Genomic DNA, 24,483 nt, shown 5'->3' with positions numbered 1-24,483 from the left:
ATGTGTAATATGCAAAGCCTGATGGATGCTAATTACTGACACAAATAAATCACTTAAGATATTTCAACAAATATAAAGTAGACATGTTGATAAAGTAAAAAGTATCTGTTGAATTTCAACACTGCATAGATTTTTAAGTTTCAACTTTCTGCTCCGCAGAATGAGGGTTCAGTGGACACGGATAAAATGAATACCTTAAAATGAAGTAAAACTGCTGCAACCTCACGCATCCTGGAAATTTCACCTCTTCTCTGTGCATTTGTAAATTCCTGAATCAACTGGCATTCCAAGTCATGATATTTACCTACAGAGATCACAAACCACATTTTACTTTACTTGGTACTCAAGATCTAATAATTATAAAATCATTAAAAGGGGTAGCAAATTCAGACTTTAGACAGATAAAAAATGGCCAAAACATGCAAGTTCCATCAATTGTAACTTGATATTGTATCCATTGCTCCAGATGCGGTCGTCTCTACATTGGGGAGACCGACGCCTCCTAGCACAGCACTTTAGGGAACATCTCTGGGACACCCGCACCAATCAACCACACCGCCCTGTGGCCCAACATTTCAACTCCCGCTCCCACTCTGCCGAGGACATGGAGGTCCTGGGTCTCCTTCACCGCCGCTCCCTCACCACCAGACACCTGGAGGAAAATGCCTCATCTTCTGCCTCGGAACACTTCAACCCTAGGGCATCAATGTGGACTTCAACAGTTTCCTCATTTCCCCTTCCCCCACCTCACCCTAGTTCCAAACTTCCAGCTCAGCATTGTCCCCATGACTTGTCCTACCTGCCTATCTTCTTTTCCACCTATCCACTCCACCCTCCCCCGCCCCCGACCTATCATCTTCATCCCCTCCCCCACTCACCTACTGAACTCTATGCTACTTTCTCCCCCCCACCCTCCTCTAGCTTATCTCACCACGCTTCAGGCTCTCTGCCTTTATTCCTGATGAAGGGCTTTTGCCCGAAACGTCGATTTCACTGCTCCTCAGATGCTGCCTGAACTGCTGTGCGCTTCCAGCACCACTAATCCAGAATCTGGTTTCCAGCATTTGCAGTCATTGTTTTTACCAGAGATTTGCAAACCAATTTGTTTTAAAACAGTTGGACATGTCCCCAATTTGTCATCAATCTATTATTGTACTTTAACATTTCTTAAGACATGCTGGCAGAACAATGGTGAACCATATTTTAGAACATGCCAATTGAGGTTTTCTGTAATAGCAACAAAAAAAGTCAAAATAACTCACTTGCAATTTTTGACTTCACTTCTGCAAACCTAGGGGTGAAAAAAAACATTAGTTTAAGATACATCGCAAAAGCGCAAGTCATATCCTTTACTCTTTATTCAATATCTGGATGTCTGCAGAACACTGAAGAGCTATTTATGATACATGCATGTATAATCTATAAATGACAATAAGATCTACATACTCAAAAATTAAAATTTGGATCCATAACTGATCTCCTTATCTTTAATTCACACATTTAAAACAAAGTCATGATCTCACTAGTGAAGCATTTGATTTTCAATGTATCATTGCACTGAACCCAGAAGCGTTTTATTTGAAACAGGAAAGAAAAAAAGAGCACTTCATTGCGGTGTATGGTTACTTTGTTAACATGGCTTATTTCTTAAATCCTCTTCAATTAGGATCAAAATATTTTCATAAGTAAATCACTTATAAATTTCAAACTACACTTTCAAGTTTTCAAACAAGCTTCTACCATGAATTACTGGCTCACCTGTCAAAGGGCAGTTCTTGAGCAATAAGGTGCAACTTCTGAATGATATCAGCTGCTTCTTTAATCTGAAGGAAAAATGTGACATTCAACTATGAAGTTGAAGATACTTTTGATTTATTGAAGGAGAGAGAGAAGAAAAAGATTAAATTAAACTAGCATGTCGAATTTAATGATCTGCTAGTTTGCACTTCCAAAGTTAGCAAAGAATATAATTTTTGATTGGTCAAACCAAAGTATAATTGAGACATTAAAAATAAAACGAAAGCTTGGAAACTAAAACAAACAAATAAACGGCACAGAGATTATGCTAGTTATTCATGTTCTTGTTTTACCAACCTAACTGGCCAGCATATCATTCACAAGTTACTCTTAATTTCTGAACAGGAAAAAAAGCACATCAGCATTTTAACTTGTAATTTTGCCACAAAGTATTGATTTTTCAATGTAAGAATTAAGAGTAATGTGCAATACTGGTTGCAGTTAGCTTCCTTCAAAACACTACACATTTTTATAAATCAGCTTCCTTGTAGCCATAAACTTTGAATAAATGAAAACAATGAATATTGCAGAGAAGGATTAAGCAAAATATAATCCAGTTAGTGATGTTGACAGGGGAATAAATTAATCACCATATTATAGCACTGACTACACTTTCCCCGAGTACTTTTTTGGCTAATGAAAATCAAGAGAAAGGCACAAGAGAAATGCAAGTCTTTCATTCTATAATACGACGAGTGCAGAACTCCTAATAGGACTACGTTAGAGCAAGTTTTATGGGAAGATAGAACTATTTAAAGTTGCAACAACTATATAACCTCATTACACTTTATTCTCACTATTATTTGCTGCAGGTTAGACTGCAGGGTGCTAAAATCTGTGAAAAATGTACCACATTTTTATTCTAGTTCATATTACCACTAAACAATACTAGAATTGTATTCAGATACTAATTAATCACCCATGACATTGTACTGAGAGAAAAGACAAGTGTGCAGTATTCAGCTCAAGGTAGGTAGTTAACTTGATCATCATACTGCAGGGACAGGAGGAGCATGAGGTTAAGGAAAATGGTATGAGGTTGGGATAGAAGACAGACAGAGTCACAAAATGATGCAACCCAAGAATGGCAGAAGTGGGACATTGGACCATAGTCCCTTCCGTTAGGGGTGAGGGGAATAGGAGGAAAAGCGAAAGTAGTGGAGTGTGGAAATGTTTGGAGGAAAAGGAGAAAAAGGGTCACGTGGTATTGGAGCAGAGTCTATTTCCTTGTCAATGGGAGGAATGTTGGATGTCTACAACTGGTGAGTCTACAACTGTTGCAGGCAATGTGTTTCACACTCTGAATAAAGAAACTACCTCTGACATCTGTCCTATATATATCATCCCTCAATTTAAAGCTACGCCCTCTATTGATCACCATCTTGGGAAAAAGGATCTCAATATCCACCCAATCTAACCCTCTAATTACCTTATATGTCTCAATTATGTCACCTCTCAACCTTCTCCTCTCTAACAAAAAAGCCTCAAGTCCATCAGCCTTTCCTCATAAGACCTTCCCTCCATACCATGCAACATCCTAATAATTCTCCTCTGAACCCTTTCCAAAGCTTCCAGTTCCTTCCAATAATGTGGTTACCAGAACTACATATAATACTCCAAGTACAGCCGCATCAGAGTTTTATACAGCTGCTGCATGACTTCATGCTTCCCAAATTTGATCCCTCTCATAATAAAAGCTACCACACCGTATGCCTTAACAGTCCTATCAAATAGTAGCAGCAAAATGCCTGGACATTAGAAAGGAGAGTGTTTATGGGAGCAAAAGTCAGAATGGAGAAGACAATGGGAAGAAAGTGGATGCAGCTCAAATGTGTGGGTGAACATTCTTCATTGAAAAGAGGGTGGACAATTATTTCCGCTCTTTAATGTTTATAGGTGGGAGAGAAATGGTTAGCACTCTTAGATCTGTAGTGCTGAAAATGTGTAGCTAAAGCTCAGCAGATCAGGCAGCATCCAAGGAACAGGAAATTCGACGTTTCGGGCAAAAGCCCTTCTCTTAGATCTGTAGTGACAAGGGTTTCACTCCATCTTAGTTCGGAAATGAGGAAATATTTCCCTGTATTGTGGGTATAGGCAGGAATGGTCTACTCTTATTGAGCTTCAGCTGTTTCAGGCAGGGATGGAGCTTTCACATTTGAAGAAATTGGAAAGTTAACAACTGAATTTTGAGAGTGGAATGAAGAATGAATGCATGGATTACTGTGGCAGGGAGGGGACAGATCTTAAACAGTATGCATTGAGTTGAACTTTATGCTGTCCGGCAAATGGTATTGAGGTACAAGTCTGCTTGCCATTTCTCCTGATTTTTTTTTAAATGGCATGTTCTTCTTTGTTATGAAGCAGAGTCAGTGCTTTAGTGATTTCTAATTATTAATCTTCCAGCAGTTATTTCCATTCTACTGCCAAGTGCTTCCTTAGTGAATGGCAGAGAATGGTTCTTGTCATTTCAGTTACGATGTCAATTGTTAAAATAAGTTGTATGTTTTAACAGCCATTGGAGGGATTACAGTGAATGAGGAGGCATACTTCAAACTCCAAGATATGCATTCTTAAACTTTATGCTAATAGCAACAAGGGAATGGACATGTTAGGTGTTTTTCCTATCATACTAATTTAACCACAGTATTTATATGTCCAGACATACATAGAATTACTTTATTGTTAGCAGCTGTAACTGACTAAAGAGCTTTAAAATTCAACTATTGAACTGAATTCTAGATTTTCCTTCTAAAATTAAAAAAAACTTCTTGGAGCTAATTTATTCCTCACTTATGCAGCTGATACATTTTTATTAAAATTCTTTAGCCACACAATAGAATTCAATTAAAGAATAATGAAACAATGGGGGGAACCTTGCTTCTTTATCCATGTGAATATGAATAAGCCATGAGCCAAAGGTCTTAGCTTAATTAGTAAAATTGGAAAATAAAATTAAAAAAAACACTAACAAATGCTTTATCAGCACTCTGCAGGTTACCACTTTTAATTCACATTTCTGAATAATGAAACGGCCAGACTCTTTGAAAAGTTGAGGCTTGTGGTTTGAAGTCTTACCGGGTAAGTCATAGTAGCAGTTTGTAATTAGATAGAAACACTGCTTTGAACCATTTTTATCCTGCTGACAGCGCTTACCTTTTCTGGATTTGTGAAAACATCTGACTTCAGTTCTCCATCCAGAAACTCATTAAAGTATTTCATCAGTTTCTGTGCCTCTACAGCCCGTTGCCTTGGTGTATTTACTCCTTCCAATTGGTCTCCAAGGTGACAAACTTTTGTTGCTACATAACTGATATGTTCATCCAACTCTTGGAAATGCTGGAAAGCAATCTATGGACATGAAAATGAAGCATCAAAATTAGGGTTATTCATGCATGAAGGCATTATTCAAATACTTCATGTTGAAAGACACTAATAATTAATATTTAGGATACATTGGTCCTGAAGAATTAAACAGCACACTAACTTTACTCCATTTTTCATCTTTCTAAAAGTAAACCCAGGAAGCATATTATCCTCTGACTTGTGGTTTTGGGCTGCAGACTTCACTAGAGTTTCAGTTGGTGCTCAATTGGTCAAAACTTCAAAAGGATAAAAATCAGTCTCCATTCTAACTTTTACCACCATACTGATGCCCAAAGGTTGAGCTCAAACTTAATTTCAAATTGCTCATATATGCCTGCAAATCCCAACATAGCACAACACTATTTATCTCTAATGCTGCATGCTTCACAATTTGCACCATACACTATCTGTAGTATCTCACACCCTATCCCATCCCATACTTCCACTGAAACAATCCTCAGTAGTTGCTAAGCCTGATCTTGGTTCAGTTGGTCACACTCTCAACCAAGCTATGAATCTTTGTTCTTCACTGGTATTTCAACGCTAAACCTAGACTGTGGTTATCTTTCACAGAGTGCTACATTATGAGAAGTACATATGAGAGGCATAATCAAGTTCTAATTTTTCTGATCAGGTGAGTTTCATGACCCTGCCCTGTTACTTAAAGAGAATTGAGATTCCCCCTTACCTGCATATCATCATCACCAAAAATAGATCAGTAAATAATCTATTTAATTAGTCGTTTGTGAAATGTGAGAAAAGTGGTTGGATTCCTTTTTCATGCAATAACACTTTAAAAAGTGATTCATTGAATCACATCTCCTCTAAACCTTCTGTCCTTTACCTACACAAAATGCAAGTTAACACTGAATGAGAAATGCAAGTTTATAAAACTAAAGATAACATTTTTTTGGTATGTTGTTCAAGCTACTGAAATTACTCGATCTACTGAAGAGGAGAAACTTAGTAAAATCATAGAACTTCAAAGATTCCTTAGGACATGAACTTATGTGCAAAAGTTTCGCCCAAATTTGGCAGAGATTACAGAAACGGAGATAGTTTTTTTCAACAAATGTTGCTGGAATGTCAAGAAAAATAGCTTTTGACAAAATCAAACAATTAGCAACCTTTTTAGAAACCTTAGCACATTGCGATCCATGTCTAGTGCCTACATCTTCAACAAGATTGAGAGCAATAGTATTTCAAGTAATGAAAGGAGTAAATGTGAATCAGTTTACTATGCTCAAAATTTCTATCAGGCAGAACAGGGTTAGGTTACAATTGAGAAAGAAGGTTTAGCAGTACCACGGGCATGAATGTTTCAGGTAATGGGGTGGGCTCACAGTTCAACATTGAAACTGACTAGAAACTTGGTCACTGAGTCAAAAGCAATTGCCAAGATGCAGCCCAGAAATCAGTAGTTCAGATAAATGCTTAACTACAAGATGTGTATGGAAAGTATCAAAACAACAGCAGAATCACTTTCAAGGTTACCATTGAGTGGAACACAACATGATGATATAGACTTCATTGAGAAAAAAACTAAACACTTACTAGCCACTGAAAGAAAATTGCAACAGATACACAACGTTCACCGTCCTGAATTGGAAATATATCACAGCTCCTTCAGTGTTATGTCAAAATGCTGCTGGGAAGGGAGTTTCAGAAATGTGGCTCTGCCTACAGCACATTACTACAGCAGTTCAATGCTTCAGCTCATCATCTTCTGAAGGGCAATAAGTGCTGGTGCAGCCAGCAATATCTATATCCCATATATTAATTTTAAAAAAAAGAAGAAAAACACTGTTTGGACAGATGGCTAGGCTGCGTATCTAACAATCCAATACTAAGTCATTACTTTTAACAATTCAGACATCTGCCATTAATGATTTGCTCGTCTTTAATAAAAGATTAGTAACACCCAGGGTTCTTGGACTTGAAATTCTTCAAAAACGTTGTGATTCCCTCATGTGATGACAAAGTGTCACATGAGGATGCAACAGCAGTTTGGCAGCCAGACATCACTCACTATATACAGGAAGTAACTGATAATTGGATTCCACGTGCTGCTAACAGCCAAGAGGAAAAAAAGAAACATTACCTTCACCTTTTCCATTCAAGGTACAGAAGGACCTAAGAAACGTTTTACATGAATTCAAAGGGAAGATCTTCAATACTAGCAAGTTTTGGGAAGATTTGTAGCTCAGGTTGAGGTTCTGGATGTAGGTTTGCTCGCTGAGCTGGAAGGTTCATTTTCAGACATTTTGTCATCATACCAGGTAACATCTTCAGTGAGCCTCCGGACAAAGCACTGCTGATGATTCCTGCTTTCTATTTATATGTTTGATGCTGTCATTTCCTGTGGTGATGTCATTTCCTGCGGCTGAGCAAGGAGTGTAATCAATACAAGCATCACCAAAGGAATCAAAGGTTTGAAACCATGCTCCGAGTTACCAATCCTCATTAATAAGGATGAGTTATCACCTTCAGAGTTATTGATGAACGGGAAATTAAATACAACTGCCATCTGTGAATCACATGATTAAGCAGAGAAAGCTGGAAGGCAGGACAACTGTCACTTAATGTGAAGCAACGAGATATACAAAACACAAGAGCTCTTGCAGAAGATTCCATGGGGTTCAATCATGCTCAATGGAGACTAGCCCCTAAAATAAAATCATACTGAGATTTCTCAGACAGCAAACCAGAAAGTAAAATGTGTTAATATTCTTTTTGTTAAATTTGATAAATATGTATCTGTTTCATAATTACAATAAGCTGAAATAGTAAACTCTTGCAAATATGTAAAAAGGAACCCATCTTAAAATATCAAACTTTTTTTCACTTGATAGGCAATTTGGTTTCAAATTTACTGGTGTGAAAACAAAACTGAACAGCCCTTCATTGCTCAGCAGGAATTTCCAATGCCATTATCTCCTCAATAAACATCAACCTGCTTCCCAGTTTAAATTTCTGATACTTTAGTTGCATTGCAATTCATATTCGGTGTTTAAAAATCCCAATTATTTCCCAGATAACAAATATTCAACTTTCCAACCCTTTTCTCTCCTTGTATTGTTTTCCATCACTGCTCACAAAAACACTGAACATTCGAATATTAGAAACGCTCAGCAGATCAGGAAGCATCAGTGAGGTTATGTTTCAGTTGTCGACCATTCACTAAAACTGGCACTTTACATGTCCCTCTCTACTGAAAACAAAAAATTGGCAAGAGAAAATTTTTGATCTCTAAGAACCTAAGGACATGGGGAGCAAACAAGAAAGTGGAAGCGAGGCGGATCAGTCACAATTACAATGAATGGAGGAGTATGCTTGATAGCCACATGACTTACTCCTGCTCCTATATCTAACATAGTTAACTAGAGTGAAATAGTTGGAGAACTCTGATAAACTTGATTTCTTATCTGCTTCAGCATAAAGTTAGATGGAGATGCAGCACTAAAACAAGTCATTTGGCCAAACTTCACTATGATGGCATTATTATAATAGCCATATTTAAGAGGCATCTTGACAGATACATGAATAGGCAAAGAATATAGAGGGATACGGACCACATGGAGGCAAAAGGTTTTTTAGTTTGGAAACACCTCATGGTGTCAGTGCATGTTTGGTAGGCTGAAGGACCTGTTAGAGTCCTATGCTGTTCTTCGTACAAGCCTTTTCTCACACTTCTTCATGTAATTCTATCAACAATATGTTCTACGTCTTTCCTTCCAAAAATTACACATTTCAATTATAAAACACATGAAAAGTATATCCAAATGTAAGAAAGCACAAATGCACAAAAAGAAAAAAATAAGTGTCAAGACACATACATTATTTTTACTGTCACCTGCATTTTGGAAACCTCAATATCAATCTAATTTAACAGCTTTCTGAAAATCTGTACAGAAAAAGGATCTTGAATGTGATGCAGAAAGCATTTGATATTAATTGCATGTTAAACAGCAGGCATCTGAAATCTTTGGTATGAACTATCAAAAATCCATGCTTTCTATTTTTAAATTAAACTTATGTTCCATTGCAAAACTCTCCAGATATGGCAAAGATTATAATGTAATGCATTATGGTTTACATTTTTAAAAGTGTGAGGAAATGAGACCATAAAATTGAATGTTCAATCTGCTTAGGGTTTCTGTATGGTCTGCCCTTTCCATGAATATTTTTTCACACTAGAGAGCATGCTTACTGGTTAACTGATTCTGGTTGGTTTAGTCAATTGAACTGAATAAGTTACTAAATTACAATTACAAGTACACCACTAGATTTAATCCTGTAGCTGCACCTAATCTCGAAAGCAGGCCTGTCCATTCTCGACAATATCGATTCTTTTATGATTGGTGCTTAAACAACACAAATGAAAAATCTTTAAAGATCATAACCTTTACAAAATTACTTTTGAGTTTGGGCACAATAGAAATTCATTGAAGTGTGTGGATACCAGAGGTAATTGGGAATTCAAATATATAATTATGTGAAACCACAGAGAAAACGTTATCAAAAAGTGATATTTTGCTCATTGGGGAACTGAGCTAAAAGGCAAGAATTTGTACAAGGTCACAGTTAGCATTTTATGTACAATTTTGACAGTGACTTCTATTCCCCAGTAGGATATGAGCACTGCCAGCTGGCCAGCATGTATTGTCCATCCTAGCTGCCCTTCTGGTGGTGATAGTGGCAATGGGGTGGTAAACCGTCTTTTGCACTGTTGCAGTGCATGTGCTGTAGGCCAACCACAGTGCCCTTAGGGAGGGAATTCCAGAATTTCACCTAGCAACATTGAAGGAACAGCGCTATATTTTCAAGTCAGGATGGTGAGTCACTTGGTGATGACTCCCATACATCTTCTACCCTTGTCCTTTTAGATAGTCATGGGTTTGTAAGGTTCTGTCAGAGGATCTTTGGTGAATTTCTGCAGCACATCTGGTACATAATACAATCTGCTGCCACTGAGCACTGGTGGTGGAGAGTGGATGCTTGTGGATGTAATGTCAATCAAATAAATTACTGTGTTCTGGATTATGTCAAAATTCGACTGTTGTTGAAGCTGCACATGCCCAGGCAAGGGGGAGCATTCTATCACACCCCTTAAATATGATGATCAGGTTTTGAGCAGTCATAAAGTGAGCTTCTCACCGCAGTATTCCTAGCCTCTGACATGATCTTGTAGACACTCTCGTATGTGGCAAGTCCAGTTGAGTGTCTATTCAATGGTAACCCCAAATGATGTTGATAGTCACGGAATTAGTGATTATTACCACTGAAAGCCAAAAGGTCATCCATTAGATTGCCTCTTCTTGGAACTAGTTATTTGGTGTTTGGGTGGCGTGAATGTGACTTGCCACTTCTCAGCCCAACCCTGAATATTGTCCAGAACTTGCTGTACTTGAACATGGACTGTTCCAGTATCTCTAGAGTTCTGAACGGTGCTGAACTTTATGCAATCATTGGCACATATCTCCACTTCTGACCTTAGGATGGAGGGAAGGTCATTGATGAAGCAGCTAAAGACAGGTGGGCGAAGCACACTATCATGAAGAACTCCTGCAAAGATATCTGGCAGCAGAGATTACTGGCCTCCAACATGTGTCATCTTCCCATGTGCTAGGTATGACTCCAAACATTGGAGAGTTTGCCCTGATTCCTATTGATTCCAATTTTGATAGGGCTCCTTGATGCCGCACCCTGTTGAATATAGCCTTCATGTCAAGGTCTAACACACTCAGCTCATCTCTGGAATTCAGCTGTTTTGTCCACATGGAAATAAGGCTATAATGAGGTCAGGAGCTGAATGGTCCTGGCAGAACTCAAACTGGGCATTACAGAGTGAGTTATTATTAAGCAGGTGCTACTTGACAGCATCTTCCACCACTTCACTGATGTCTCAGAGTAGATTGATGGAGCAGTGATTGGCCTGGTTAGTTTTGTCCTGCTTTGTGTTTACAGGACATACTTGGGGCAATTTTGCATATTGTCAGACAGATGCAAATATTTTGAGTGGCATGTTCTACAGCGTTCCAAATGCGGGAATGTTGCCAGGGCCCATAGCCTTTGCAGTATCACTGCTTTCAACTGTTTCTTGATATCAAGTGGAGTGAGATAAATTGAAGACGACTGGTTTCTGTAATGCTGGGGATGACTGGAGGAATCTGAATGGATCATCCACTTGGCCCCTCTAGGTGAATGTTGCTGCAAATTCTTCAGCCTTACCTTTTGCATGCTGCTCCATCTTTGAAAATGAGGATACTTACGTTGCCTCATATCCAGATGAGTTGTTCAACTGTCCACCACCATTCATGACTGGATGTGGTAGGACTGCAGAGTTTAGATCTATCACTTGCTGCTTATGCTGTTTGGCATGTTTTGAGGCTGCACCAGGTTGACACCTCATTTTTATTATGTAGGTGCTGCATCTGGCATACCCTCCTGCACTCTCCATTGAACCATGGTTGATCCCCTGGCTTGGTGGCAATGGTTCAGTGTGGGATACTCCAGGCCATGAGATTTCAGATTGTACTGGAGCATAATTCCACTGCTGCTGATGGCCCACAGTGTCTCAGGATGTTTAGAGCTGTTCGGTTGTTCAAAGTCTGTCCCATTTAGCATGGTAATAATGCCACACAACATGTTGGAGGGCATTCTCAATGTGAAATCAAGACATTGTCTCCATAAGGGCTGTGTGGTGGTCTCTCTTACCAATATTGTCATGGACAGATGCACCTGCAGCCGGCAGACTAGTAATGATGAAGTCAAGTATGTTTTTCTGCTCTTGTTGGTTCCCTCACCACCTCCCACACAACCTGTCTTGCAGTTACCACCCAACCAACTCAATAAGTAGTACTGATGCTGACGCTATCTTGGTGGTGGACAGTGAAATCCCCCGGAGAGTATATTTTGCACTCTTGCCACTCTCAGTATTTCCTCTAAACGTTGTTCAAGATGGAGCAAAACTGGTTCATTAGCTGAGGGGGGACGGTATGTGGTAATCAGCAAGAGGTTTTCTTGCCTATGTTTAATCTAAAGCCATGAGGCTTCATAGGACCCAGAGTCAATGTTGAGGATTCCCAGGACAACTCCCTCCCAACAGTATACTGTGTCACCACGCTGCTAGGTTATTCTGGCAGCAGGACAGGACAAATCTTGGGATATCGTATGTAAGATATATCAGGCTGTTGCTTGACTAGTCTGTGAGACAGCTCTCCCAAGTTTAGCACTAATCCCTATATGTTAATAAGGAAGACCGTGCATAGTTGATAGGTCTGTTTTTATCATTGCCTTTCCTGGTGCCAGGTAATACATCCAATTTTATTTCTTTGTTGAGACTTTGTAGCGACTGATAAAACTGAGTGGCTTGCTAGGCCATTTCAGAGGGCAGCTGAGAGTCAACCACATGGCTGTGGGTTTGGAGTCACATGTAGGCCAGGCCGGACAAGGATGGCAGGTTTCCTTCCCTAAAGGACATTAATCAGCCAGATTGAGTTTTCCTACAGTAAACAATGGTTTAATGGTCATCAGTAGATTCTTAATTCCAGATGTTCTTAATGAATTCAAATTCCACTACCTGCCATGGTAGGATTCAAACCCAGGTCCCCAGAACTTTAGCTGAGTTCCTGGATTAATAGTCAAGCAATAATACCACAAGGCCATCACCTTCCCTCAGGACAGGCCACACAATTAAGAGTACAGGTTCACCAGAATGGTTTCAGGAAATTTGCCACGAGAAGAGAAGATACAAGAACAACTCCACTGGTGTAAAGAAGTTTAGAAGTTTAAGGCAGTTTTTCTTAAAACTTTTTCATAAAGTCGTCAGGCAAAAATGATTTCCTCTGGTTGATGAGTCAGTAGGAAGGAATCAATTAAAAATGTCATTAAAATATTGAGGAGAGATTACCACAAATTTATGAGCATAGAGTTACTGGAGCATGAGTTGCTTTGCAGCAGGGAGTAGTTGAAGCAGAGGCTATTCAATTCATTAAAGGGAAAGATCGAGAGAACAGGCATATCATTTGGACAGCTCAACAAAGTGCCCGTACAGACATGATGGGTTCAAACTTCCTGCTACAAAGATGAAGACTGAATAAACTATGAACACCAAACTCAAATTTGTAGATCTTTCACCTGTATAAAAGCCAATGTCACAACTCTGTCAATTCGCTCCTTGTAAAGCGTGTTGAACTTCAACTTATTTGCTCATTTTCAAAAAACTCTTGCTTTTACATCATTCTAAAACCACAAAATTCTGCAGTTAGCTATAATAATAATTGGTATATCCATATAATAATCTAAGGACTGGGTCTTTTTATTTTTACGTTTTTAAAGACTGTGGACTGAAATGAGAAAACACTTTCAAAACCAAAAAAAACCAGTCTTTGAAAGAATAGCTGCACTTTTGAAAGCACAAAACCAAACAGCCACGGCAGACATTGTAAACAAGTGTTTGAACAAGCAGGAATTGAAATTCAGACTGCAGACGATCACTCCAAGGATATGTACTGATGCAGCTCTTGTAGGCAACAAGATTGACCTAGAGACCTTTGCTTTTCAAAAATTTTGAGATTATTTCCCAGGTGGTTGGGCTACTTTGAGATGGAAACAGACAGTGAGAGAGAGGGTGAGAGAAAGAAATGTGCAGATCTTCTCCCAACCCAGAAGCTACCTGGTGTCTGCATTCAAAACTCAAATTCAAACAAGAAAGAAAACATTACCTTTCCAGTGACATTTCCTATAAACTGTGATTTTGAAATGATAAATCAGATATTTTTTCCCCCAAGTGAATCAGTTACTTCTTACAAAATGATAGCAAAGAGAAAGATCTGAAACAAGCAGTCTGGACAAATGCATAACAACCATCCCAACATTAAAACTGGGAAGCAAAGACCACACCTCTAACTCTCCATGCTTTCTATCACCACAATTAATCTATTTGGTGAGAGATAGGCTCATAATGCTGTCACACAGAATGATTAGTCGCAAATCCTTCCAGCACATGGAGGAAATAAGGAGGGAGTGATATTCCTGGTCAGCCATATGATGGCAAGATAGTTAGTCTCCAGCAACATTATCTAAAGCTTCGGATTAAGACATCATGTAACCAAGTACATATTATTGACACAATCACTCACAGTGATCCAGAATACACTACCACAATGTGGCTTCAGAGTAGGCAGATCAACAATAGACATCTCACCTTTAAGTCAGCTTCAAGATTGCGAAGAACACCAAATTACTACTCTAGGTTACTTTTGTCGATCTCTTAGAAGCATATAGAATCAGAGATGTACGGCATGGAAACAGTCCAACCCGTCCATGCCGACCAGATATCCTAACCCAATCTAGTCCCACCTGCCAGCACCCGGCCCATATCCATCCAAACGCCTCTTAAAATGTTGCAATTGTACCAGACTCCATTTCCTCCAGCAGTTCATTCCATACACGTACCACCCTCCGAAAAAGTTGCCCCTTAGGTCTCTTTTAGATCTTTCCCCTCTCACCCTAAATCTATGCCCTCTAGCTCTGGACTCCCCAACCCCATTTACTCTATCCATGCCCCTCATAATTTTGTAACTCCTCAGGTCATTCCTCAGCCTCCAACGCTCCAGAGAAAGCAGCCCCAGCCTGTTCAGCCTCTCCCAATAGCTCAAATCCTCCAACATCCTTGTTAATCTTTTCTGAACCCTTTCATGTTTCACAACATCTTTCCAATAGGAAGGAGACCAGAATTGCATGCAATATTGCAACAGAGACCTAACCAATGTCCTGTACAGCCGCAACATGATCTCCCAACTCCTGTATTCAATACTCTGACCAATAAAGGAAAGCATACCAAATGCCTTCTTCACTATCCAAACTACCTGCAACTCCAAGGAGCTATGAACCTGCACCCCAAGGCCTCTTTGTTCAGCAACACTCCCTAGGACCTTACTAAATCCTGCTAAGGTTTGCTTTCCCAAAACGCAGCACCTCGCATTTTTCTGAATTAAACTCCATCTGCCACTTCTCAGCCTATTGGCCCATCTGATCAAGATCCTGCTGCGATCTGAGGTAACCTCCTTCGCTCTCCACTATACCTCCAATTTGTGTCATCTGCAAACTTACTAACTGTATCTCTTGTGCTCGCATCCAAATCATTTATGTAAATGACAAAAGGTAGAGGACCCAGCACCGATCCTTGTGGCACTCCACTGGTCACAAGCCTCCAATCTGAAAAACAACCTTCCACTACCACCCTCTGTCTTCTACCTTTGAGCCAGTTCTGTATCCAAATGGCTAGTTCTACCTGTAATCCACGAGATCTAACCTTGCTAATCAGATTCCCATGGGGAACCTTGTCGAACGCCTTACTGAAGTCCAAATAGATCATATCTACTGCTCTGTCCTCATCAATCCTCTTTGTTACTTCCTCAAAAAACTCAATCAAGTTTGTGAGACATGATTTCCCACGCACAAAGTCATGTTGACTATCCCTAACCAGTCTTTGCCTTCCCAAATACAAGTACATCCTGCCTCTCAGGATTCCCTCCAACAACTTGCCCACCACCGAGGTCAAGCTCACCGGTCTATAGTTCCCTGGCTTGTTCTTACCACCCTTTTTAAACAGTGGCACCAGTCTTCCGGCACGTCACTTGTGACTATCAATGATACAAATATCTCAACAATGGGCCCAGTAATCATTTCTCTAGCTTCCTCTGTTCTTCTAAACTATTATTTTCCCTGCCAACATGAAAGGCATGTACTTCCAGACATGATTGGATGGGAAATTCCTCAGCTTATCAAGAGTGAAAATCAAGACAAAGGCATAGCATGCCCTCACCAGACAATTGCTAATATGTTGATGTCAGTTACAAGCAGCAATTCACCAGCAGTTTCACATATGTATTCAGAAGTTTCAAACTAGATGCAAGTTCAGCAAAAAATTTGTCAGAGATCATCACATCACTGGCGAGGAACAATTTCTGTGGTACCTGTGGCAGAATTCATCTTCGTAGAATTGACTTGTTCAACCATCAGAAATAGTGCAGATGACATTATTTGATCTCAAATGAGGTTACAACCCCAATATCGTCCTGTCATGTCAAATGACATTATTTGAACAATAAGTTAGAGGGGAGTCACTTACCATCTGGATTTTAATATTGTTCAGTTTAACCCCAGTAATGAAAATATAAACTTATCTTCCACTTCTAACTGATTATTGCTTATCGCTGGCACTGTACCTTAATAGCTTTTCCTCGGCAGTTAATATATAACCATCTCCCTGTGACAATCAATGACATTACTATCACTGAAACCCCACACTGAATAACCTAGGGGTTACCACTGACAGAACTGGAAAAGCCTTATAAATATGGTGACTGGGAATTAATGGGCAAATAACTCAGCTCAATTCCCCAATGTCTGTCAAAATCAAGTATGGTGAAACACCCTCCATCTGCCTGGATGTGTGCAGTTCCAACAATAAACCAAAACCTCAAAACCATCCAGGCCAAAGCCATTTACTCAATTAGCACACCATTCACACACTTCAAAATTCACACCCTCCAACACCAACAGATAGTGACAACAGTTTGTACTGTTACAAAGCTGGTCCCTTTTTTCTAAAAGCTGTTCCTTTTCTCAAGGATACTGTGTCCTTGATTATGTTTTCAGAGATCAAAAAACTCTCCCAGCTCCAAGGTGGCTAGCTTGGTACAGAGACTAAAGAGTATTGAGGAGCCTTTCTATTTATATATAAACAAATCAGACTTCAGGCCAAAGTGGTCATGTTTTAGAAGAGACCTATATAAAGAAAGGGGAGTGGTCAGCTCTCCAGCTGAGCAGTTTACTACTTAGGTGTTCAGCTGTATGGAATCAGATTCTCTCTCTCTCTCTCCTTTGGGTTTGGGTCCTTTGAGTTGTGGCATGTCCTCGTTCCGTTGTCTTTCCCTTAGGCATCTGTTGATGAAATTGCACGGGTATCCGTTTTGGCGAATACATTGTACAGGTGTTCTTCTTCCTCTTTTTGCAGTTCTGGTGTACTGCAGTGTGTTGTGGCCCTTTTGAATAGTGTCTTGATGCAACTTCTTTTCTGTGTGTTGGGGTGGTTGCTTTCATAGTTCAGGACTTGGTCTGTGTGTGGCTTTCCTGTATACCTTTGTGGTGAATTCTCCGTTAGGTGTTCTCTGTACCATCACGTCTAGGAATGGGAGTTGGTTGTCCTTTTCTTCCTCTCTCGTGAATCGGATTCCTGTGAGTGTGGCGTTGATGATCCGGTGTGTGCTCTCTATTTGTACTTTTAATGTGTATATTCAGTTTGGTAGACTGAGTTCTGTAGGGGTTCTTTATTCTGTTCTTTGTGTTTCATTGTATAATTTTGTGAATAAACTTTTGTCTGTTTTAAAACCTGGTAGTCAACCTAGCTAATTTACTCCAGATAATGTTCACTGTACACTTTGCTGCCGAATTTCCTATTCCTTGGATGCTGCCGAATTTCCTATCCCTTGGATGCTGCCGAATTTCCTATCCCTTGGGTGCTGCCGAATTTCCTATCCCTTGGGTGCTGCCTAACCTGCTGTGCTTTAACCAGCAACACATTTTCAGCTGTGATCTCCAGCATCCGCAGACCTCATTTTTTATCGAAACAAAGTGCAAAGTTATGGTCTGGGCAGCCTACTTGAAAATGGTTTGAGTGGTCTGGCCTAGTCCATAACAGTACTATCTACAAGATACACCAAGCCTCCTTCAAAAGCACTTTCCTTACCCATGACTCTACCTAGAAGGACATGGGCAGCATGGGAACACAACCAACTGCAAGTTCCCTTCCAAACCACACATCATCCTGAATTGGAACTCTCTTGTGCCATTTCTTTATTGTCGTTGGGTCAGAGTCCTGGAGCACCCTTTTTAACAGCACAATGGATGTCGTTAGACCACGTGGACTGCAGTAGTTCAAGTAGGCAGCTCTCTATCACCTTCCTCAGGACAATAAATACTAGCCTGGCTAGCAATGCCAGCATCCAGTGTAAGAAATCAAGGAACACTTTAACCATTTACAAGAATCATCCAAGCTATTGAATAGTTTGCTGATTATTGCACCCTACATTTTTATTACTTTGACAGCAATGGCATCAGATATTAGTCATGATATAGAGTGTCAGTGTTGGACTGGGGTGGACAAAGTTAAAAATCACAACACCTGGTTATAGTCTAACAGGTTTATTTGGAAGCACTATTTCAGGTGATAGGAGCAGTGATCTGCAAGCTAGTATTCCAAATAAACCTGGTTGGGCTATAATCTGGCGTTGTATGATTTTTAACTTTAAATCAGAAACTAGGTATACTGTTTGGATTGATGGGTGTGATGTTGAAACTGTAGGCAGAAATGCATTATGGCAATCACTTTCTCTATGACAGACCACTAGATTTAAGTCTTATAAATCATGACTATAACAAATGAAGGTGTTACATTAAAGACCATATTGCTTACAATTACTGTGCTACACGAGTTCAATAAGCAAAAATAAATTTAAAACTGAAAACAAAGAATTGCAATTGCACAGTTCGTGCCAATGCTTGCTATATTCAACAAATAATCAGCTTTATTTATTCTACTTCAGGTACACATGCAGTGATTTTTTTTAATGAAAAGTATAAATTTAAAAATTAAATCACTTTCAGTCTGGTTGGTGTATACTTTAAAGTACAGCATTTTCAATCTGAAAATTCCCATGATACTCCACTAACCTGGTTGCTTTTCTGTAATTCTTGAACCTTCCTGGCAAACTCCTTGGCTTCCTTCTGGCATTGTTGCTCCAATTTTTCCACTCTCCTTTGAATGCGCTCATCCAACATCTTCAGTTCCTCAATGTGATTCACAAATTCTTCCAAAAGCCTATTGCATAAAAGTACATTCACCTAATGTTAAATACCAGTGTTATACCACCACATTAAGAATCACTGCTTCTTCCACATTTTCTCAGTCGAATTGTGGATAAATGAAACAACATCATGGCCCTGACTGGCTCATGAGTGGCAAAACTGTGCTGCATCCCTCAACAATGCTGCCTGGCTAAATTAGCCATAATCTACCTCAACTAAATTACAACAGTGGCAGTTAGCCACTATAATTACACCATACACCTGTCTCCCCATCAGTGCAACTCATTCTTTACAATTCACCAAACTGCAGCCAAATCTCCCTGCTAGATAACTCCCCTATTTTCTCCTTGATTGTCTGTGTCATAATTTCTCCATCAGAATTCAGATTACTAAAATCAAAAGTGGTCTCTTCTACAATTATGAAATGAAACGTCTTCCCTCCTTAAGCTTTGTGCCAGTGCTTATAGTCATCTCGACCATTCTCTCTAACATCAATCTTATGTCTTGCTCAGTGGGGTTTTCCACTCTTTGATCAATACTATTTACCGACTCATTGCCCTATCCATACAGTTGCCTCTGGAATTCCTCAAGTTTCTATCCTTGATCCACTCCTCTCATTAAAATGTCAATTCTTAGCAAGGATATCCAAGGCTATTCAGTCACCTTCTAAATCTATTCTGATGACACCCAAGCACAACCTCTATAGGACTTCACTGCCTGCACTGTTAAACTGCGTATCCAAAAGGTGGCTTCAGGAGAGCTACAAATTTGTTTCAGTTAAACTCTCGCAAAATCAGTCATTATTACCACAACTTGCTAAAATCTCCACACTTTTTGTCAGTGAATCCATCCTAGTCTTTTGCCAGTATCTCACAGCTGGAATTGTTTCCAAATTTGACATTTATTAGTTTCCAAACTGTGTTCCTGTCGCCAGGACTTCATTACAAAAGCATCCCCTGCACGTCCACCTCACTGTAGTTCATCCACCCTGCTAAAATAGACTCAACTATTTTAGATTATCTCATGACCAGCCTCGTACCTCCTCCATACTGCACACACTTTCAGTAATCTAAAAATCTTCTCACTGCATCATACACTTCAAATCCTGTTTACCCATCACTTTAGGCCTTGCTGAACTATATTTCCTTACCATCAATTTAAACTTCTTACACTGTGCTGTTTTCTTTTACCCTCATCCCCCTCTATATCTAACTTCCTTTTGCTCTACAAACTCTTCAGAAATCTGTCTTTCAGACACTGACTATTTTGCATCATTTCCCTACCAAAAGTGGCTTTGTCTCAGCCTACTAGTCCCTATAGTTTAATAAAAGTCCATCATGAACTCTTTTTCCAACTGCATTATTCCCAAAGAGCCATTTTTGGTTATCACTTATTCAGCTTCCCTTCTGTCCTGGCTTACCATCAATAATATCCTTGTCAGCCTATCCCTTTCATATCTCTCTCACTCTGGGCTTCATCAGCACCCATTTGATCACTACCACCTCCTCTTCCAATTCTGCTTCCCCACCCTCCTCCTCACTCACCCTCACCCCTCCCAACTGTGACCATCAATACCACATTTTTTCAAGCTGTTATCACCAGAAATTTCTGGGTTTTTGTTGGATTCTATCTTGTTGAAGATGGCCACTGTCTTGCTTTAGTGACATGCATTTTACTTGCCACTTACAGTCCAAGCCTGAATGTTATTCAAGTCTTGCTGCTTAACTATCTAAAGGAGTTCCAAATGGTGAACACTGTACAATCGTTAGCAAATATCCACACTGCTGACATTTTCATGGAGGCAATGTCATTGAAGCAGCTGAAGCTGTTGAGACATAGCTGTGGCAGCAGTTAGTTCAGGGTAGTATCCGGAGACTATGACGATTAGTCTCCAAAAACGACAATCATGTTTCGCTGTGCTAGGTATGGCTCCAACTAACAATGTTCTTCCCTCCAATGCCCACTGACTTCAATATTGCCAGCACCACTTCACGTCAAAATCAGCTGAATGCTGCCTTGATATCAGGAACGTCTTCTAAGGCATTTGCATCCTTTCTTAAATAAGGAGACCAAAAATGTACACAATATTCCAAACGCAGTCTTACCAATGTTCTATATAACTGCAAGCAAAATACCCTTAGTTTTATATTCCATTCCTTTCACAACAAGCAAAATTCCATTCAGAAAAACAATAAGTTAAAATAAAACTACCCTCCAGTCTGCATATTACATATACACATCTTTGAACACCAGATGGCACACTATGGTATCAAAGCCACTAGCTTATCAAGACAATAAGACATAGGAGCAGAAGTTAGGCCATTCAGCCCATCATCGAGTCTGCTCCGCTATTGAATCATGGCTGATAATCCCTGTTCTCCCGCTTTCTCCCCATAACCCTTGATTCCCAAGGATCTATCTATCTTAGTCTTAAATATACTCAACGGCCTGTCCCTTACAGCTTTTTGTGGTAATGATTTCGATAGAGTCACCACACTCTGGCTGAAGCTTCTCCTTATCTCCATTCTAAAGGGTTTTCCCTTTACTCTCAGGCTATGCCCTCGGATCCTAGTGTCTGCTACCAATGGAAACATCTTCCCAACATCATTGCACTTGCCTTCCTAACAACTGACTCTCAACCTGCAAATTTAACTTAAGAACAGCCTGGACTAGAACTTACAAGTTTCTTTGCACTTCAGACTTCTGAATTTTCTCCCCATTTAGAAAACAGTCCATCCCTGTATTCTTCCTCCCAAAGTGCATGACCTCACACCTCCCCATTTGTTGCTACTTTGCTGATTATCCTAACCTATCTAAATCCTTTGGCAGCCTCCTTGCCTTCGCTATTCTATCTGTTTCTCTACCTATCTTTGTATAGTCCACAAACTTAACCAGAATCCCCTCAGTTCCTTCATCTAGGTTGTTAATGTATAAAACGTGTGTGTGTTGGGGGGGGGAGAGAGACACAGACAAAAGAGAGCGCAGAGACACAAAGGGTTTATGCCTGGAATTTCAGGTTAAAGTGAAACTTTATGGTCCAAACACTAAACCTTAAAGAACACCACTTGTCACCGGTTGCCATCCTGAGAAGGACCCTTGCATCCCCACACTGTTGTGTGCCAGGCAGCCAAGCTTCTACCACACTAGTACGTTGCCTCTGACACCATGGGCCTTTATCTCAAGCAGTACCCTTCCATGTGGCACCTTGTCAAAGGCCTTCTTGAAGTCCAGGTAGACAACATTTATTAGTTCTCCTTGGTCTAACCTGCTCGTTACTTCCTCAAAGAATTCTAGCTGCTTTATCAGACATGACCTCCCCTTGATGAAACAACACTGACTTTGCCTTATTTCACCAAACACTTCGAAGTATTCAGAAATCTCATCTATCACAATGGATTCCAGGATCTTACACATGATCGATGTTAGGCCAATTGGCCTGTAATCTTTTGTCTTACTCCTATTTTAAACAGGAGTGTCATGTTAGTGATTTTCCAGACCCTCCTGGAGTCTAGTGAATCCTGAAAGATCACCACTAATGCCTCCACTATCGCTCCAGTATCTCCCTTAGAACTCTGGGGTGTAGTCCATCTGGTCCAGGTGATTTATCCAACTTCACGCCATTCAGTTTTTCTAGCACCTTCTCCTTGGTGATGGCCACCCTACTCGGCTCTACCCCTTCTGTCTCAAACTTTTGGGATATTACTCATGTCATCCACTGTGAAGACTGACGCGAAATAATTATTCAGTTCCTCAGCCATTTCCTTGTTCCCCATTACTGTCTCTCCAGTGTCATTTTCCAGCAGCCAAATGCCCACTTTGCCCTTTATACATCTAAAGAAACTCTTACAGTCTTCCTTTATATAACACTGACTAGCTTACCCTCATGTTTAAATCTTCTCCCTCCCTTTCTCTTATCCTCTGTTCATTTCTGTAAGCTTCCCAATCCTCTAGTTTTCCACTGTCCTTCTCCACATTATATGCTTGCTTCTTTTGATTTTATGGTGTCCCTGACTTCCCGAGTCAAATACTCTGATGTCTTCCAGTTTGTCATTGCGTAATCTAAACCTAGGTACATAATGAACCAGGATCAAAAACAACCATCAGATTAGAATGGTATTCATAACACCGATTTCTCTATTATACTTAAATTATAGCACACAAAGGAAGTACACCATCCTTGAAACAGTTTAAGAGTTGAATGGATAACTTCCAATTCATAGACAGTACCTTTTTGGATCAAAGGCTTCTGCACCACCTTTGGAACCTCCACCTGGTGTCCTCCATGCCAGACGTTCAATATACTCATCAACGTCAAAAGGTTCCTGGAAACAAAATAAACAACTCTCCAACAAAACAATTTTGAATTGTCGAGTGCATTATACGTTAATAAAACAACTGCACAGCTAATTAGGAAAAATTGGACACTTAAATTATTCAGAGAACTTCCAGTACATCAGCAAATATTGATACTTTGATGTTTATTTTCTATTAATGCAATATTATCAAACCAACAAGAGAGGTTACTTCTACAGAGGTCAACAAATAAATCCTTTTTACACAAAAATAACTTGAATTTCTTATTGTGCCATTTGTTGGAGTAATATATCCTAAGGCGCTGCACAGGAGTGCTATAAAACAAAATTTGACCCTAAACTGCATAAAACAAGGACAGGTGATCAAAAGGAGAAAGTGAGGACTGCAGATGCTGGAGATCAGAGCTGAAAAATGTGTTGCTGGAAAAGCGTTGCAGGTCAGGCAGCATTCAAAGAGCAGGAGAATCGACGTTTCGGGCATGAGCCTTCCTGAAGAAGGGCTCATGCCCGAAATGTCGATTCTCCTGCTCTTTGGATGCTGCCTGACCTGCTGCGCTTTTCCAGCAACACATTTTCAGCAGGTGACCAAAAGCCTGGCCAAAGCTAGGTACTAAGAAACAGTTTAAAAAGAAGGTATATGGGGGAAAAGGGCAGAGACACAAAGGGTTTAGGGCTGGTATTCTAAGTTAAAACATACACATCTCAGTTAACTCAATTTTATATAGGTAAATGTAAGTGACTTGTATTCAATGGCTGTGCAGGTGAAAATGTCTGCTTTCATGATTTTAGATAAATAATTTATGTTCTTCTGACATAGACATAGCATGAAATCAGCATGGTGATTAATGCTTCACATTCATCATTTCTCCTGAATAGGACCTAGGGTTCATGTCACACGACGGGTGACCCCACTACACAACACAGACACAAGCTCGTTCTCATACGCACACATATACACCCCTGCACTCTCACTGACACACGCACCTTCTCACACATACCCTATATCACGTGCACACGCACACGCAATCTGTCGCTCCTGCATATGCACACATATAAGCTTAAGGGGTGAATTTGTTTTGGCAGAATTACATTTAATTTTGCTCAAGAGCTGCATGAATCTATGTAAAACTCTAAA

The 24,483-nt window shown here is 39.9% G+C and overlaps 1 protein-coding gene across 1 annotated transcript in view; it reads right to left on the bottom strand.

Moving 5' to 3' along the window:
- The window catches only part of exoc5 (exocyst complex component 5), an 81,828-nt gene that overhangs the window by 42,184 nt on the left and 15,161 nt on the right, over positions 1–24,483 (bottom strand). Inside the window, exons 2-7 of the mRNA XM_060829126.1 lie at positions 23,263–23,357; positions 18,901–19,048; positions 4,951–5,145; positions 1,759–1,823; positions 1,263–1,291; positions 195–304 (exon numbers count right to left, since the gene is read on the bottom strand). Of these exons, the coding sequence (XP_060685109.1) occupies positions 195–304; positions 1,263–1,291; positions 1,759–1,823; positions 4,951–5,145; positions 18,901–19,048; positions 23,263–23,357 (642 nt within the window). The remainder of the gene's footprint in view (positions 1–194; positions 305–1,262; positions 1,292–1,758; positions 1,824–4,950; positions 5,146–18,900; positions 19,049–23,262; positions 23,358–24,483) is intronic.

The sequence above is a fragment of the Hemiscyllium ocellatum genome, chromosome 8 (genome assembly GCF_020745735.1).
Source record: "Hemiscyllium ocellatum isolate sHemOce1 chromosome 8, sHemOce1.pat.X.cur, whole genome shotgun sequence".
NCBI classification, from domain to species: Eukaryota; Metazoa; Chordata; class Chondrichthyes; order Orectolobiformes; family Hemiscylliidae; genus Hemiscyllium; species Hemiscyllium ocellatum.
This window is presented reverse-complemented; position numbering and strand designations above follow the sequence as displayed.